Source organism: Molossus molossus, unplaced genomic scaffold (assembly GCF_014108415.1).
Source record: "Molossus molossus isolate mMolMol1 unplaced genomic scaffold, mMolMol1.p scaffold_m16_p_4, whole genome shotgun sequence".
NCBI classification, from domain to species: domain Eukaryota; kingdom Metazoa; phylum Chordata; class Mammalia; order Chiroptera; family Molossidae; genus Molossus; species Molossus molossus.
In genome coordinates, this window is record NW_023425377.1 from 46,421,546 (window position 1) to 46,438,572 (window position 17,027).

Genomic DNA, 17,027 nt, shown 5'->3' on the forward strand with positions numbered 1-17,027 from the left:
TTAGATTTGCAAATATATTCTCCCATTCTGTAGGCTTTTTATTTTCTTGATGTTGTTCTTTGAAGTACAAAAGTTAAATTTATTCCTAAGTATTTTATTCTTTGATCCTTTTGTAAATGAATGGGTTTCTTAATTTCACCAAATTTGGGCAGTTTTCAGTCATTATTTCTTCAAATATTCCTTCTGTCCCCTTTTCTTACCCTATTCCTTCGGGGTCTCCCATTATGAGTATGTTGGTATACCTTATGGAATCTTACAGGTCTCTGAGGCTGTTTACTATCCTTCATTATTTTTCTATTCCTGACTGGACAATATCAATTGAGCTATCTTCAAGTACCCTGACCTTTTCTTGAACCTGCTCAAATCTGCTATTGAGTGTCTCTAGTGAATTTTTATTTTCAGTTATACTTCTACTGAACTCTATTCATTGATATCCTCTATTGGTGAGACATCCCTCTCATATTTTTCTTTAGTTTTTTGAATATATTTACCATACCTGATTTAAAGTTAGTTAATATTAAGTCCAACAACTGGGCTTCCCTCAGGGACAGTCTCTAATGAACCATATTTTCCTATTTCATGTCTGGTAATTTGAAAACTGAACATTTTAGATATTTTAATGTGGCAATTCTGGATATCAGATCCTTCCCTCTCTGGGGGTTTGTAAAGAGTTTTTCTTGTTTTGGTTGCTATTTGTTTAATGGCTTTCTTGGACTAATTCCATGAAGTCTGTATTATTTGTAGAATGCAACCACTAAAGTCTCTGCTCAAGTTAGATTATGGTCAGCTAATGATCAGAGGCCAACTCAAAGACCTGAAATAATAAGATTCCCACCCTTTACAAATGGTCTGTGTGTGCCTATTGTGGCATGCCTTACACACTCAATCAGGCAATTTTCAATTCTGCCTTGGCCTCCACTCCCTGCTTGTACAGTGCCTCAAGGTCAGCCAGACATGAAAACTGGGGTCTTCTCAAGTCTCCTGAGCATGTGCACAAGATCTAAGAGCCCCTCTAGATTCCCAGAAATATGTTAGAGCTTTTCTAAGTCCTCTATGGACATCTTATTCCCTAATATCTCCTTTACTTGGCCAGTCTCTTCTGTGCCCCAGCTGGTATTGCTGCGTCAGGTAACTGTGATGTTCAACAACTGCCACTGATTGTTTCTGACAAATGCCCCCAGATACTACCTTCCTCACTGAGTGGGCTCTGAGTCAGGTCAAATAGAGATAAACCCTGTAAACAGGGCTTTTCAAGGGAGATGCAATGCTGGTCAAATAGTGCCAGTTTTCTGGGACTGGGGTTTTTTTTTAGTCTCTAAATGTGTTCTGCCCTCCACCAGTAGCTGCTAGGCGACTGGTTTCACAGCTCCTATGGTTGGAACTTGTTGGTTTTCAACAATACTGTGGAGATGGAGAGAGAAGAATGGGAGTAGGACAATTAAATGCTACAAAGTTTGCTATTCTTATTAAAACACAGCTTTTTCTTAAATGCTCCCTACATTGTTGCAAGTCTGTGTTGAATTTCCCCAATCCTGAAAGTTGCTTATGACCAATCCCCACTGTAGTCACTGCTTCCACGGAGAGAAACTTCAGAGGCCCTTCTCCTGCATTGTGGGAGATCTGCCTGAGCAGTATGATATTCAAGTTGCTCTCTCCGAAACAAGGCTCAGATTCTGTGTTTCTTCCACATTAGTGTTTGACCCAGGATCCAGTGCTGGTGTTTTCAGTGTGCCAAAGGGATAGACAGATCATCTAAATTATCTATCAAAACTTGGGGGACTAAAATCAGTAAAATGGGAATGGTACTGTGCAAAAGCACCAAGACTTTTCCCTTCACTAATTTTTTTGTTTTGGTGGTATTTGGAGGAGGAGGGGGAAAAGACAAAACGTATAGTTCAAAATATGTGCTTTAAAACTTAATATAATAAATTTTTAAGAATTAGGCATTAACATATATTAAATTTGGGCAAAAGGTACTTATTTGGTTTGATTTTTTAATTAATCCTCACCCAAGGATATTGTTCCATTGATTTATTGATAGAGTGGAAGGGAGGGAGAGAAAGAGAAACAAGGATATGAGAGAGGTACACTGATTGGTTGCCTCGCATACAACCTTGACTGGGGCCCGGGACCAAACTTGCAACCCAAGTACGTGCCTTTGACTGGGAATCAAACCTACAACCATTTTTTAAAAATAAGCACTTCTCACCCTGGCCAGTGTGGCTCGGTTGGTTGGAGCATCATCCCATGCACTGGAGGGTCACAGGTTCAATTCTTGATCAGAACACACACCAAGGTTTTAAGTTTGAGGCAACCGACTGATGTGGCTCTCTCACATCGATGTCTCTCTCTCTCTCCTCCTTCCTCCTTCTCTTAAAAAAACAACAACATAAAAATAAGCACTTTTATAACTCATTCTCCCCACCTTCCTTACTTGTCTCAAATTCAATATAAATGTGATCCTGAACCTAAAAATAGTTATCAAAATATCAAACTGAAATGTTCAATGGTTTCCTGAAATCATTCTTATGGACACTGTTTTCTGTAAGATTTCTCACCTAAGTTGTTTGATATTGAAGGGTGGTTCATGTGGCTAGAACAAACTGTCAAACAGTAAAGATGATACACAAAGGAAGAAGCCAAGGCATAGTCTATTTAACTACCAGTCCTACGGAGTTTCAGAGGATGCCCTGGGCAGGTGGCTCAGTTGGTTGGAGTGTGGTCCCATACACCAAAAGGTTGCAGGTTCAATTCCCAGTCAGGGCATATAGCAAGGTACAGGAGGCAAACGATAGATGTTTCTCTCTCCCTTCCTCTCTTACAAAACATATCCTTGGGTGAAGATAAAAAGTTTCAAGCCCTGACCAGTTTGGCTCAGCAGTTAGAGCATCAGCCTGTGCACCACAGGGTCTCAGGTTCAATTTCCAGTCAAGGGCACATACCTGGGTTGCAGGTTCAATCCCTGGCCCCAGTTGGGATCGTAGGTAAGGCAATAAATCAACGTATCTCTCTCACGCGGATCTTTCTCTCTCTCTCTCTCTCTCTCTCTCTCTCTCTGTTCCTCCCTCCCTATCTGAAAATCAATGGAAAAATATCCTCATGTGAGGATTAACAAAAAAAAAAAAAAGTTTCAGAGGATGACAGTTCTTTCTAACTGAACAGTGGCATCGTACTGATGGTGGTATAGTAGACACTAAAGAAAATCTGTAAAGCAAAAATGCAAATAATCAAAATCACTCCTGAGGATCTCTCTGTCAGTTAAATCCCTTGGAAGATCAGAAAATGAGAAGCAACATTTTAGTCCACATTTTCACTCTAGCCTTCTTTCCACTGAGGATGAGTTTAAATGGGAAAGGAAAAGACAAGTAGAAGGAGTTTCCTGTGCCATCCAGCTCAGTTTACGGATCTACACCTGAACAAGAGGTTCTCTGCTATGATAAGCCCGTGAGACTGCTCACATCAACGCACCATACCCACCTGGAGAAGAGGTGTGTGCACATGGGACACCACATGGGGCAACCGCCGCCACTCACGGATAGCCAAGCTGCTAGCCATTTCCACCAGGCGTTCGATGAAGCTGAGCTGTTGCTCCTCAGGGTGGCAGATAGCCAGGTATCCACGGTACATGTTTACTTTCCAAGCCATCTCCTTGGGACAACTTACTTCCACCTGGTAGTAAAGAACATTACATAGGAAGCTATGGGCATTCCTCCTCTCAATAGAGTCAAAAAGGAAAAAATCAATGTTTTTTGTAGTAAATCTGCAAAATAAGCAGAAGTTAAGCTATAAACGAACATTTATTTCCTTTAGAGAAGTTATATGTTTCTACTGCTTTTTCTGGATACTCTCCTTTTCCAAATACCAGTCTGTGGTCAATCTCTCTAGCTATGATGGCATGCCACAGGTTTCTTGCTTTAAACCAGAGGTGGGGAATCTTTTTCTGCCAAGGGCCATATGGATGTATAACATCATTCCCAGGCCATACAAAATTATCAAATTAAAAATTAGCCTGCTATATTTGGTCAAGCCAATTTGGTGAGGAGTGTGATGTTAGCTGGCATTGATTTCACAGGCCTTAAACGGCCTGCGGTACAGACATTCTACACCTGCTTTAAGGTATCAGTAGTTCCAAAAAAGAGCAAACTGATCACCACTGCTATGATAGCCCAGATCAACAACTATCACTTGGCTACAAAATCAGCCAGTGAAGTTTTAAAGTATTAAATATATGTTCATCTCCACTGATAAATATCAATAAAATTATGAATTGTTTCTAATTTAATTGTTATTCTGGGAAATGAATCTAATTTGTTCTACATTATACAAGGAAGCAGAAGGCAGTGATACAGGTTTATAAGAATATGACTGAACATTCATAAATTTTACTGTCATTTAAAAGCCACACTTCATTATCTACCACAAAATTTTCCCTATATTTCTTATAACTCGGTTATCAGTTCTACTATGAATACAGACTGAGCATGGAGCCGCCACATTTAACCTCTTTAACCCTAATACTTGCTGACACACACACAGCTACAGCCAGGTGAAGGATCCTAGTGTGTCTCTGGAAGCCCACCTTCTAGAGAAAGCATTAGAACTCACAGCATATTATCAATCTCTTACAGAGCATTTAAATGATAAAAAAAATTAAAGTCTTTCCAAAAATAATCTCTGTGTATAAGAAAATGAAAGGATATCTCTGTTGAAGAAACTGCATAGGACTTGCTGTAAAACAAAATCAATAAACATTCACGCTGAAGCACTTTTGGGACCTAATAACAAAAATTATACACATTTCAGTGCCTTAATGCTATCTGCCCAAATGATGTAAAGTTATAACAATGCCATCTTACATTCTACACCTTGGCTTGTTTTGACTTCTTACTCTTTCTAAAAACACTCACATGCTTGGCTCCTCGTAGATCTCAAGAATCCAATGATGACGAAATTCAGGAAGGCAAACTTGTGAATACATCTGCTTCCAATATGACCCTCTAAAATTATACCAATCTCATATTGTCTGGACTTAACACTATTTAATATAGGTTAATTGTTTTTTTGTTTTTTGATCAATTATAACATTTATCCTCTGCAACACTGAGAGCAATGGCATTTCTTTTAATTTTTCCCCAATGAAAAAAAATTACCCTGTCTACTAAATCATACCAAGAAATGGACTACTGCAAACAGCCCTATAATCATAAAGCACAAGAATAAAAAAGCAATTTGAGTTTTTTCTTTTAAATACTGGCAAATAGCCCTGGCCGGTTTGGCTCAGCAGTTAGAGCGTCAGCCTGCGGTCCCGAGAGGCCTGGGTTCAGTTCCCGCTAAGGGCACGTACCTCGGTTGCAGTTTGTCCCCGGCCCTGGTCGGTCGTGCGGGTGACAGCCACTCGATGTGTCCCTTTTACATCGATGTTTCTCTCTCTCTCTCTCTCTCTCTCTCTCTCTCTCCCCCCCCCTCCCTCCCTCCCACTCTACCTGAACAAAAAAAAATGTCCTCGGGTGAGGATAATAAATAAATAAATAAATAAATAAATAAATAAATAAATACTGGCAAATAAGTAAATAATTTAGTACTATAAAGACCACTGGAAATTAATTTACTAAATATTACTCAGAATGTTTGTATGCTTTGAACTTCTTTCTAATCAGTAAATGCCTTACAATTTTGGGAAAATAATCAAGGCTTTGCTAAAAAAAATTTCATTTGTCAGACCTATCGACAATATGATAGTGCATATATCCAGCTAAGTGAAACCCTGGAAAGGTGATTTTAAAAAGTTAGAATAAGCTATAAATAATCAACTGTAAATGCATTTATTCTGCCAGCAAAATATGTTGTTGTTTTTTATTTTCATCTTTATGTGATTGGTTATTTCTTTTTTAAAAAATCTTTATTGTTGAAGAGTATTACAGATGTCCCTCCTTTCTTCTCCTTTTGCCCCCTCCTCCTGGTTCCCTTCTGTCCCAGGCCTTCGCTGTCCTATAGTCTGTGTCCATGGGTAATGCACATACACATTTTAAGTTCTTTGGTTAATCCAAAAATGTGAAATGCTTCATGAATTTGCGTGTCATCCTTGCACAGGGGCCACGCTTCTCTGTACTGTTCCAATTTCAGTCTATGTGCTGCAGAAGTGAGCACAGTGATTGGTTATTTCTCAGAGTAACACAAACTCCCTGCATCAAATGAGCAATTTCCCAGATCCCAACCTGAAAGTCAAGACTTGGGCTCTATAACTACTCTGTGGTTAATAGTTTGTGACTATTTAAATTCTTCCATCTTTTATATTTTGTTAAAAGAACATCAGTAATGAAATAAGTGCTGTAGCCACAATGTTTAAAATTTTAGGTTCATCATTTCAATGAAAGGGGCCTATGATCTCAATGTGCTTTTGCAGCTTCCACATTAATAAAAGAAAAGCACTGGCGTGAATGTTAAGAAAACCCACAGTGAGTAAAGGGGTAGGCGAGAGCAAGATGACTGCCTTCCTTTCCCCTAAGCCCCATTAACATGAACACCACACGGCAACACCAAAAACTGGCAGGACAGGGGTTGACAAAGCATATGACGGACGGGCACAGAAGCAGGAAAATATAAACAACAACGAGAATGGCTGCACACTAAGACAGTAATAAGGCAGTAATAACAACATGTTGTGGGGTCAGATGATACACACAAGCTGCACTACCCAATAGCTTATGATGCCCAACAGAAGCTTCCCAGCAGGAGAGAGTTGAATTTTTTTAAATGTGGAGTTCAACCAAGTTAATGAATCAACTTCACTTACACTATCCCACAATCACTTCCATAATACAAAACGTACTTTGCATGTAATACCAGTTCATTCACCAACTTTTACTGACAGCAACTCATCTGCCAAGCCCTGGGGTTGTATGAATCACTTTTGCTGTACTCACTTCTAGCAGTGCTTCCACAATCAAATCCACCAGTAAACCAAGGTCTCCACACCTGATACTTACTACTGTAATTGAATGACTGACACGAACACTTCATTTATAATTTAATTCAAATTCAAGAAAGGTGTTAGAGATGACCAAAATTCATTCTTGCTTCCTGAGAGCAATTTTAATCTGCCAAAATTCCCAGGTTGTTCTAAGGCAGTGGTTCTCAACCTTCCTAATGCCGCGACCCTTTAATACTGTTCCTCATGTTGTGTGTGGGAGTATCTGCAGGTGGGTGGACCCGCCCAGAGATGGATAGAGAAGTGGTGTCTCGGTTCCTAAGACCATCGGAAATATGTGTTTTCTGATGGTCACAGGTAACCCCTGTGAAAGGGTCGTTCAACCCCCAAAGGGGTCACGACCCACAGGTTGAGAACCACTGTTCCAAGTGAAGTGAAATCTCCAGAGAGTCACCGCTTTGGCAAAAGGAACCCACATCACTGTGAGAACATAACATGAGAGTGGATAAGTCAGCAGGGAGGTCTCACCTGCACCAACGCCTCCTTCATGGCAGTCCAGTTAGACACCCGCCAAGCACACTCCAGGACAAGGTAAGGGTTTATATGACCTTTGGACTGGCCATATTCTGTCAAGGCTTCCCACTGGTTCAATTCCTTAGAGCATCTAGAAGACCAGGGACTTGGTAAATTCAGTTATCAACAAACCAACAGATTCAAAAAGCATGAGGGACGGTCACTCATTTGCATTCTACAAGAGAAAAACTTTATCCACCCCCCACCCCCAGAAGAGTGGGCTTCTGTGAGATGCCATGCTTGGTCTATTGCAAGGTCCATTGGCCCTCTGGGAAGAACTGCTTCCTGGAACACCAAGAATCGCCCACTACACAGCAGAAAGCTCAAAGCACCAGAGCAGTGAAGCGGCAGAAATCATTGGTTTTCCAAAGACATTTTTAACAACTCAAGTCTTTAAAACTGTTTGTAGATTTTTGCTTGTTCTTTTCTCTATGGAGCCATGAAGAAAGTAGCAAAGTTCCCTTTTAAAAAAAAACACTCATTATGAGAACATTTCAGATTTGTCATAGGTTCCCTTAATTTGCTTTTTTTTTTTTTTTAAATTGGTCTTCTACAGAGAGAAGGGAGAGGGAGAGAGAAACATCAATGTCAGAGGAGAACATCAATCGGCTGCCTCCTGCACGCCCCCACTGGGGATCAAGCCCGAAACCTGGGCAATGTGCCCCAACTGGGAATTGAACCAGCAACCTTTTGGTGCATGGGATGATGCCCAACCAACTGAGCCACACCGGCCAGGGCCCTTAAATGACTCTTAACTGACAAGAACACATCCCTGTCTGGCTTACCGAATCCAGTGGTCCTCCCAAAGCTGGTATTCTGGGAAAATAGCAGGGGATGCATTACTCCTCTCATGTTCTTTTTTGGCTTTATCCATTGCCTTTTCATAGGACTCTTGTGCCTAAAAGAGTTAATAATGCTTTCAAACTATTGTTTAAGTAACTATCTGCAGCTATTACTCAATGATTTAGGGCAGGTTGGATCATAAACCCAGGAGTCCCTCACATTCTTCTCTACAATCACTTGCCCCTGGAATCCCTTATTTACAGAGCAGAAAAAGAGGGAGGAAAACCGAGGGTGCACCACTCCCCACAGAATGGAGGAGTGGGAGGCTGCCTGGCCCCAGTATGAACCACTCCGTCCTTCAGCGAGAAGAGCAGAGGCCACAGCCCATACCTATGCTTCCAGAGTTTCTGTGGCACAGTGTCCCAAACAGGGCTGAGAACCATACTGCGACCTTGGCCCACCCACGCTACATTGAAAAGACAAGCACAAAGATTAAAATTTAAACACAAAATGCCATCTACCTTCCATTTCCAATAGGACCAATGAGTGCAGATAAAAACCATCCACATTAGCTTCTACTAGGAAAGGATTTAGGACTGAGCATTTAAAATATTCATGTCATGTATGTTCCTCTTAAACTAAATCTTCAAAGGACCTTCATGTATAGGACAGATGCTTCAAATAAGACACCAAACTTCTTATGTAAACATGAACTGACTTGAGGACATTAAAGTATCACATTATATGTTCTATAACCATGCAGCCCAGCCATTTCATTCGACAGTGGCTACCTGTTCAAAGAATCCATGCTGCTCATAAGCAATAGCAGTTGCTGTCTCAGAATACTTGCAACGCTTCTGCCATAAACCAGCCCACATATCTTCCTCTTGTAACAAAGAATAAAGTTCTGCGAGGGAATCCAGTATCTCCTGAAAACACAGATTATGGTTTCTGAGTGCTAATGACAAATACTTTTTAAAAAATAAAGTAACTTCACTTTGCTACAATTTAAAATCACTAGGGAGGCCCTGGCCAGTTTGGCTCAGTGGTGAAGCGTCGCCCTACTGACCAAAGAGTCATGGGTTCGATTCCTGGTCAAGAGCACGTACCTGGGTTGCAGGTTTGATCCCGGGCCCAGGTCTGGGTCACGCAGGAGGCAGCCAATCAATGTGTCTCTCTCACATCGATGTTTCTCTCTTTCTGTCTCTTTTTCCCTCCCTTCCACTCTATCTAAAAAACGTCAATGGAAAAATATCCTCCAGTGAGGATTAACAGAAAATAAAATAACTTGGGAGATGTTTACTGAGACCATGAAGTCAATGGCAAGGAAGATGTAATTAACAAATGAGGGGGAGCCTCACCTGCTGAGGTGGAGTGATGCTCTCCTGCTCATAAAATTCTGTTGTTTGCTTCGGCTTAATCTGCAGACTCAGACCTTTTTCAAAAGCCTGGTGTTCCAGCATTAATGTGGAGCGGAACCAGAGGTTGTGAGTTTTCCCCAAGTACTTCAGAACGCAGGGTCTGATGGGGATCGGAGGGACACACTGGGACATGGCTTCCACGAAGCAGTTCAGTGCGCTGGGCTGACAATCCCGCTGCACCTGGTGACTGCCACTGCACAGGAATGGGCTGATCTCACCAGCTAGAGCCTGAAACCAAAGATCACATTAATTCAGGTCTTCCTTCAAAAATCGACATCTTTACCCTCTCATACAGCATCTGCAAATATCTTTAATAATTCACTCTTAGATAATAGTAGTTTCCTCATCCTTTGAAACTTAATCAAGATTATTTTGTCATAAATACTTATGGAAAGCTAACACTACATTTTCCAAAACAGAATTTAAAAAATATACTCACATGCTGTTGTCTGTCAGACAGAATTTTCCACAGTCTGGGAAAGAGCTGGACCCAGGTCTTTTCTGCCAGTGTTGTGGAAATGTGGCACAGCTGCACAAAGGCACTGAGCAGTGCTCCAGTCTACAGAAAGAGAAGAGATTAGTGTAAGCTGGGCAAGGGCTGGTGCTAAACACCCTGCCACACATCATGCTCAGGAGGCGCTACAGGCCCACACTTGACAAGCTACCCCTCCACTTTCAAATTACAAAGGCCTGAGCAAGTGTCATGTCAGTGTGAAAACAGATTCCGAGCACCAGAGACCAACCCATGTGGGGCTTAGCAGCCAAGTGCAGATATGGGTAAGGGGTACATCAGTAACATGCTTCTTTTTTTTAACTTTAAGGGCATTTCCAAACATGCTGATGCTGAAAGTACATATGAGAGGTGCCATTAAGCAAAAGCCACTGAAAATATAAAGGGAGAAAAACAAAAGCACATGCAAATGAGGTAAGTTATTTGCCAATAGGTATAATTCTGAAGAACAAATCAAGGACTGTGAAAGTTCAGAGTCTCTGCAACTGACAGCAGACAGAGAAGGAAAAGTGAGTGCAATGGAATGGAACACTCTACAAAAGGATTTGAGGGCCCAAAGAGCTATCAAATCCACAGATGGGTTGATTTCGTCCACAGCTTTGTTTTTGAAAATCTGAATTAGCTGCCAACATTTCTGATAAACAGCCAGGTTTCCAGCCTACTGAAGCCCATGGGGCCCACCTAGGTCCCAATATGAACAGAATCATCCCTCTCTTTTTGTAATACTCCTCAAAAGTAACTTGGTATATGGAACCAAAAGTTATTCTTGGAGTCATTACCTGAAAAACGATCATATCTATAATTAACCTGAGAGTTTATGGAGGCCAAAGATCTGGGTAGATCTGGACAGATCTCAAAATAGATGTATTTGGAAGTTCCTGCTCCCAAAATGGACTTGATTCACCACATATTCTCATTTTCTCTTTTTTTATTGCATTTGAAAAATAATCCAGCAGCCCTGGCTGGTTTGGCTCAGCAGTTAGAGCGTCACCCCACAGACTCAAGAGTCTAGGGTTTGATTCCGGTCAAGGGCATGTATCTCGGTTGTGGTTCGGTGCCCAGCCTTGGTCAGCATTGTGTGGGAGGTAACCAGTCGATTTGTCTCTCACATTGATGTTTCTCTCTTTCTCTCAACCTCTCTCTCTTCCCCTCCCACTGTACCTGAAGATAAATGAAAAAAATATATAACCTTGGGTGAGGATTAAGAAAAAGAGAAAGGAAGAAAGAAAAATAATCCAGCAATGTCTCATTATATATATATCTAGTAACAATTTGACCATTCCTTTCAAGGGACAGTAATGGGGAATTAAGCTCTTTTTCTTATTTACTCATCTATAAGACAATGGAATTCTTTTCTTGAACCTTTACATAAAACATCCACTTTAGAGTCTCACAGAACTATAGTGGTTTCCATTGAGAAAGGAAAGAAAAGTAAACATGTACAGAAAACTTTATTCTTTTATTTATTTATTTTGTAAATATTTATTTATTTATTACAGGGCCCTCTTTTTTTTAATCCTCACTGGAGGACATTTTTGCATTTATCTTCACGATACAACAGGAGGGCCCTGGCTGGTTTGGCTCAGCAGTTAGAGCATCGGCCTGCGGTCTGGAGAGACCCGGGTTCGGGGCATGTATCTTGATTGCAGTTTGTCCTTGGCCCTGGTTGGGTTGTGCGGGTAGCAACCACTCGATGTGCCCCTTTCACATCAATGTTTATTTCTCTCTCTCTCTTCCTCGCTCTCCCTCCAATTCTATCTGAACAAAAAAATGGGAAAAAAAAAAAGGATAGAACAGGAAGAGAGAGAGAAACATCAATGTGAGAGAGACACATCGAGTGGCTGCCACCCACAAGAACCTAGCCAGGACCAGGGACAAACTGCAACCAAGGTACGTGCCCTTAGCAGGAACCAAATCTGGGACTCTCCAGTCCATGGGCCGTTGCTCTAACCGCTGAGCCAAACCAGTCAGGGCTGTAGAGGAAAACTTTAAAATGCTGTGGAATAATCCTGATTTAGGACTTAAAGTATTAAGGAGAAAAAACCATACAACTATCCCTCCAACCCTGCACACACACCTTCACTTCACGGAGAGTATCAAGAAATTTGTCATGTCTATTGGTTAACATATGCAACTGGTTTCCAATGTCCTTTTCAGAAAGTTCCTTGGTTTTGGGTGTGCTGGTCTGATCTCCAGGAGCTAGTTCAATATCTATCTCTACATCCTAAAAAACAAAAACAAAAACAAATGAGCAAAACCAAAAAGTCAATAATTAACATCCAACAAATAATACTCTTATAACCTTCTTGTTACATTTTTGGCAAATAAAATTTTGATTTCTAGAAGTTTATAATTATTAAAATAATCTTGAATTCTCCACAGATTAACTAGACCCAGACCTATCTCCTCTTTTTTATTTTTAGATGACACCATTTTGCTTTCAAATTTAGATTATAAAAAGCAAAATAAAGTACTAACAATAAAAATAATAAAGATTAGCCCTGGCCGGTTTGGCTCAGCAGTTACAGCACTGGCCCATGGACCAAAGAGTCATGGATTCAATTCAGGTCATGGGCACGTACCTCAGTTGTGGTTCAGTCCCTGGCCCTGGTCGAAGTTGTGCAGGAGGCAACCAATCGATGTGTCTCTCTCACATGGATCATTCTCTCTCCCCTCCACCCCCACGCTATCTAAAGATAAACAAAAAAATATCCTCAAGTGAGGACTTAAAAATAATAATAATAGCCCTGGCCGGTTTGATTCAGCGGTTAGAGCGTCAGCCTGTGGTCCAGAGAGACCCGGGTTCAGTTCCCGCTAAGGGCATGTACCTTGGTTGCAGTTTGTCCTCGGCCCCGGTTGGGTCGTGCGGGTGGCAGCCACTCGATGTGTCTCTTTCATGTCGATGTTTCTCTCTCTGTCTCTCTCTCCCTCTCACTCTAACTGAACAAAACAAAAACAAAAAAAATGTCCTCAGGTGAGGATTAAAAAAAAAAAAAACAATAATAATAATAATAAAGACTATTAGGTGCTTTGGCCATGTTGCTCAGTCGATTAGAATGTCATCCCAATAGGCCAATGTTGCAGGTGCGATCCCCGGTCGGGGCACATAAAAGAATCAACCAATGAACACATCAATAAGTGAAACAACAAATCCACCTCTCTCTCTCTCTCCCTTCTCTAAAATCAATAAATTAAAAAATATTTTTTAAATACATGATTAGGAATTACATACAGGCTATCATTCCTCAAAAGGCAATACCACTGCATTGATTACTTGCTCATTCAGATTAAGAATCGTGCCAGGGACACTGCACAGAACCTAGTAGGCACAGTGTTTCATACAACTCATTCCCAAAAAGAAATAAACTTCATTTCTGTCTGAAGCTTCTGGGAAGTCACAGCCAAAATTCATCGAATTAGCCTCAAAGTCAAGTTACCAACAGTTTGGTATATGCCCTTGAAAATGCAGAAGAATCACTTGCAAGTTGGCTACTTACAACACAGAGAAGGGTTACAGAAAGAAAAGAAGATCGATCACCAAAATGATCTGCTGTTTAGCAATGTAGTGAAGAAAATGTTAAACTCCTATTTGTTAATAAAATGAGTAGGTATCTCATATACGGGGGAGGAAACAAACTATCCCTTTTAAAACAAAGAGGGTGCCTCCTCCTCAATACTGGGTGCCTGTCATCTAAAACACAACATTCCAGAGAGACAGCTTCCAAGAGCAACAACCTAAAGGAACACAGTTTATTTTTATTTTTTGTTGTTGTTGTTGTTCAGATAGAGTGGGAGGGAGAGAGAGGAAGAAAGAGAGAGAAACATCGATGTGAAAGGGACACATCGAGTGGCTGCCACCCACACAACCAACCAGGGCCGGGGACAAACTGCAACCAAGGTACGCGCCCTTAGCAGGAACCGAACCTGGGTCTCTCTGGACCGCAGGCTGACGCTCTAACCACTGAGCCAAACTGGCCAGGGCTGTTTTTAAATATGTATTTATTGATTTTAGAGAGAGGAAGAGAGAGAGAAATATCGATCAGCTGCCTCCTGCATGCCCCACACTGGGGACCCAGCCCACAACCCAGGCATGAATCGAACCAGTGACTTCCCAGTGCATGGGATGACGCTCAACCAACTGAGTCACATGGGCCGGGCAGAAACACAGTTTAAAGATCTATACCTGACCCTGGCCAGTGTGGCTCAGTAATTAGAGCATCAGCCCACACACCAATGGGTCAAGGGTTTGATTCACGATCAAGGGCATGTACCTGGGTTCCAAGTCCAATTCTCGGGCCTAGTTGGGGTGCATGTGGGAGATAACCAATTGATGTGTGTGTCACATCAATGTCTGTCTTTCTCTCTCTCTCCCCCCATCCCCCCACCTTTTTACTCTCTGAAAAAAAAAAAAAAAAAAAAGATCTATGCCTGGAGTGGAGTCAGCCACTCCCTTGTGGAGTACTGAATGCCACCAATGCTAAGGCAATAGCCCTAACTGGTGTGGCTCCATTAGTTGGAGCATCTTCCACACACCAAAAGATGGTGGGTTCAGTATTAGTCAGGGCACATGTGGGAGGCAGCTAGCTGCTGATCAATGTTTCTCTCTCACATCAATGTTTCTCCCTCTCTCTCCCCCTTTTTTCTCTCTCTCTAAAATCAATTTAAAAAAAATTTTAATGAATAAAAACAACTTAAGTGTCCATGAATGGATCAATAGATAAAATGTGTACACACATACATGCGTGCGCGCGTGCACACACACACACCACACAGAATTATTGTTCAGCCATAAAAAAGAATGAAATCTTACTGTTTTTAAAAACATAAATGTCCCAAGGGCATGACGCTAAGTGAAATAAGTCAGAGAGCAGACTGGTGGTTGCCAGAGGTGGGGGATGGGGGTAGTAAAATGGGTAAAGGGGGTAAAAGGTACAAATTTCCAGTAAGTCCTGGGGATGTAATGTACAGCATGGTGACTATAGTTAATAACATTGTATTGTATGTTTTAAAATCTCTAAAAGAATAGCTCTTAAAAGGTCTCATCACAAGAAAAAAAAAATTCTGTAACTATGTGTGGTGACAGATATTAACTGGACTTATAGTGATCAACTTTACAATATATACAAATATCAAATCACTATGTTGTACATCTGAAAGCAATATAATGCTGTATGTCATTATATCTCTGTTAAAAATATCTAACTGAATGTAGGTACCACATTCAAAGCCTTTAAGTAGAGATAGATTAATACATTGCTCTTACCCTAAAGAAATCTAACAGTAATATAAAATTGGAGAAACAGGAATTCTGTGAGAAGGAGGCACCACGCAATCCAGATATTACCTCCTCTTTGGACTCGCTGTTCTCTCGCTCCCGAGGCTCCTGCTTGACATGTGTGACCATGGCAAAGGCTGCTCGATCATGGCTGTCGGCCAGGTTGATAACATTGGTGATGGACGGGAGCATAGCTCCTTGGCAGCTGGTACCAATGGGAGTGCTCTTCTCACACACGGCCAAAAGAAGCTAGACGGTTTGTAGACAAAAGTAAGAAGTTAGCTCTGGCTGGTTTGGCTCAGTGGTTAAAGCGTTGGTCCTCAGACCAAAGGGTCTCAGGTTTGATTCCCGGTCAAGGGCATGTTAGCAGGTTCGATCCCCAGGCCCAGATGAGGCAACCAATCAATGTGTCTCTCTCACATCGATGTTTCTCTCTCTCTCTCCCTTCCTTACTCCCTTCCCCTCTATCTACAAAAATCAATGGGAAAATACCTAGCACACACACCTAGCATTTGGGGCATGTGTAACCACAGTTACTATCTAGTCATCTTGACAGACATGCACATTCTGATGGCTCCTGAGCCCACAACTCTGTTCTGCACTCTTAGACTAAAAGTCAGAACCTCTCTACAAGTCCCTCACTCCGGAATCTGAATCTGTGTCTAAGAAAAAGCTCAGCTTAGCATCTTCCTCCCCTACTAGATGAACGTCCTCTCCTGCACTCTCAGAGACATCCCCCCAAGACATAGGACAGGTTCCTTTGCTTCAGCCACCTAATTTTTTCTTCTCCTTCATCACTCATGCATATCACCAAGTCCTGCCAATTTGACCTCCTAAATATCTAAACAGCTGTCACCTACTGCCAGGACATAACTCCCTAACTCATCTTGACATACTCTTCTCAAAATCCATCTTCCTCCACACAGCCAACCCTACAATGGCTTCCACAGGGACCAGACCCTTACCACTCTCATGGAACAGTGCAAGCCCTTTATAGAATAGCTCACAAGATCTTCCATAAGGTAATACTCCCCACCTGCATGTAACCCTTCTGTGATTATTCCTCACACCCCAGTATACTTCACCACCCAGCCTTTGCTCATGATGCCCCCTAGTCAACCCACTCTTGCACCATTTTGGCAAATATTTACTGAGCACCTACAAGGTGCTGTGTGAGGCCCCAGAGATTCATTTGTCAACTTCACAGAGATGGTATCCCCTTACCCTCATGAAGCTGAAGTGTCAGAGGAAAGAACAAAACCAACATCAACACATAAAGAGACACAACAGCTAAGGAATAGCAGAATGACTGACAGCAAAGAGAGTGCCCACTTCAGCTTGGGTGTCAAAAATGTGGCATGTATGCCCTGGCCAGTTTGGTTCAGAGGTTAGAGCATCAGCCCTTGGACCGAAGGGTCGAGGGTTTGATTCCCCGTCAAAGGCATGTATCTAGGTTGCAGGTTTGATCCCTGGCCCCAGTTGGGGTTGTGCAAGAGGCAACCAATCAATACATCTCTCTCACATCAATGTTTTTCT

At 41.7% G+C, this 17,027-nt stretch overlaps 1 protein-coding gene and 1 non-coding gene across 8 annotated transcripts in view; both read right to left on the reverse strand.

The window, feature by feature from the left end:
* Nucleotides 1-17,027, reverse strand: part of LOC118616029 (transformation/transcription domain associated protein) — a 173,004-nt gene that overhangs the window by 50,406 nt on the left and 105,571 nt on the right. For all 7 annotated transcript variants that reach the window (XM_036241367.1, XM_036241369.1, XM_036241366.1 and 4 more), the window contains 8 exons: nucleotides 15,561-15,740; nucleotides 12,294-12,440; nucleotides 10,145-10,264; nucleotides 9,646-9,933; nucleotides 9,076-9,213; nucleotides 8,287-8,399; nucleotides 7,457-7,592; nucleotides 3,478-3,669 (listed from right to left, as the gene is read on the reverse strand). In XM_036241367.1, the coding sequence (XP_036097260.1) occupies nucleotides 3,478-3,669; nucleotides 7,457-7,592; nucleotides 8,287-8,399; nucleotides 9,076-9,213; nucleotides 9,646-9,933; nucleotides 10,145-10,264; nucleotides 12,294-12,440; nucleotides 15,561-15,740 (1,314 nt within the window). The remainder of the gene's footprint in view (nucleotides 1-3,477; nucleotides 3,670-7,456; nucleotides 7,593-8,286; nucleotides 8,400-9,075; nucleotides 9,214-9,645; nucleotides 9,934-10,144; nucleotides 10,265-12,293; nucleotides 12,441-15,560; nucleotides 15,741-17,027) is intronic.
* Nucleotides 6,046-6,147, reverse strand: LOC118616607. The gene has a single exon (XR_004956603.1). It is a non-coding gene; the product is annotated as a U6 spliceosomal RNA (small nuclear RNA).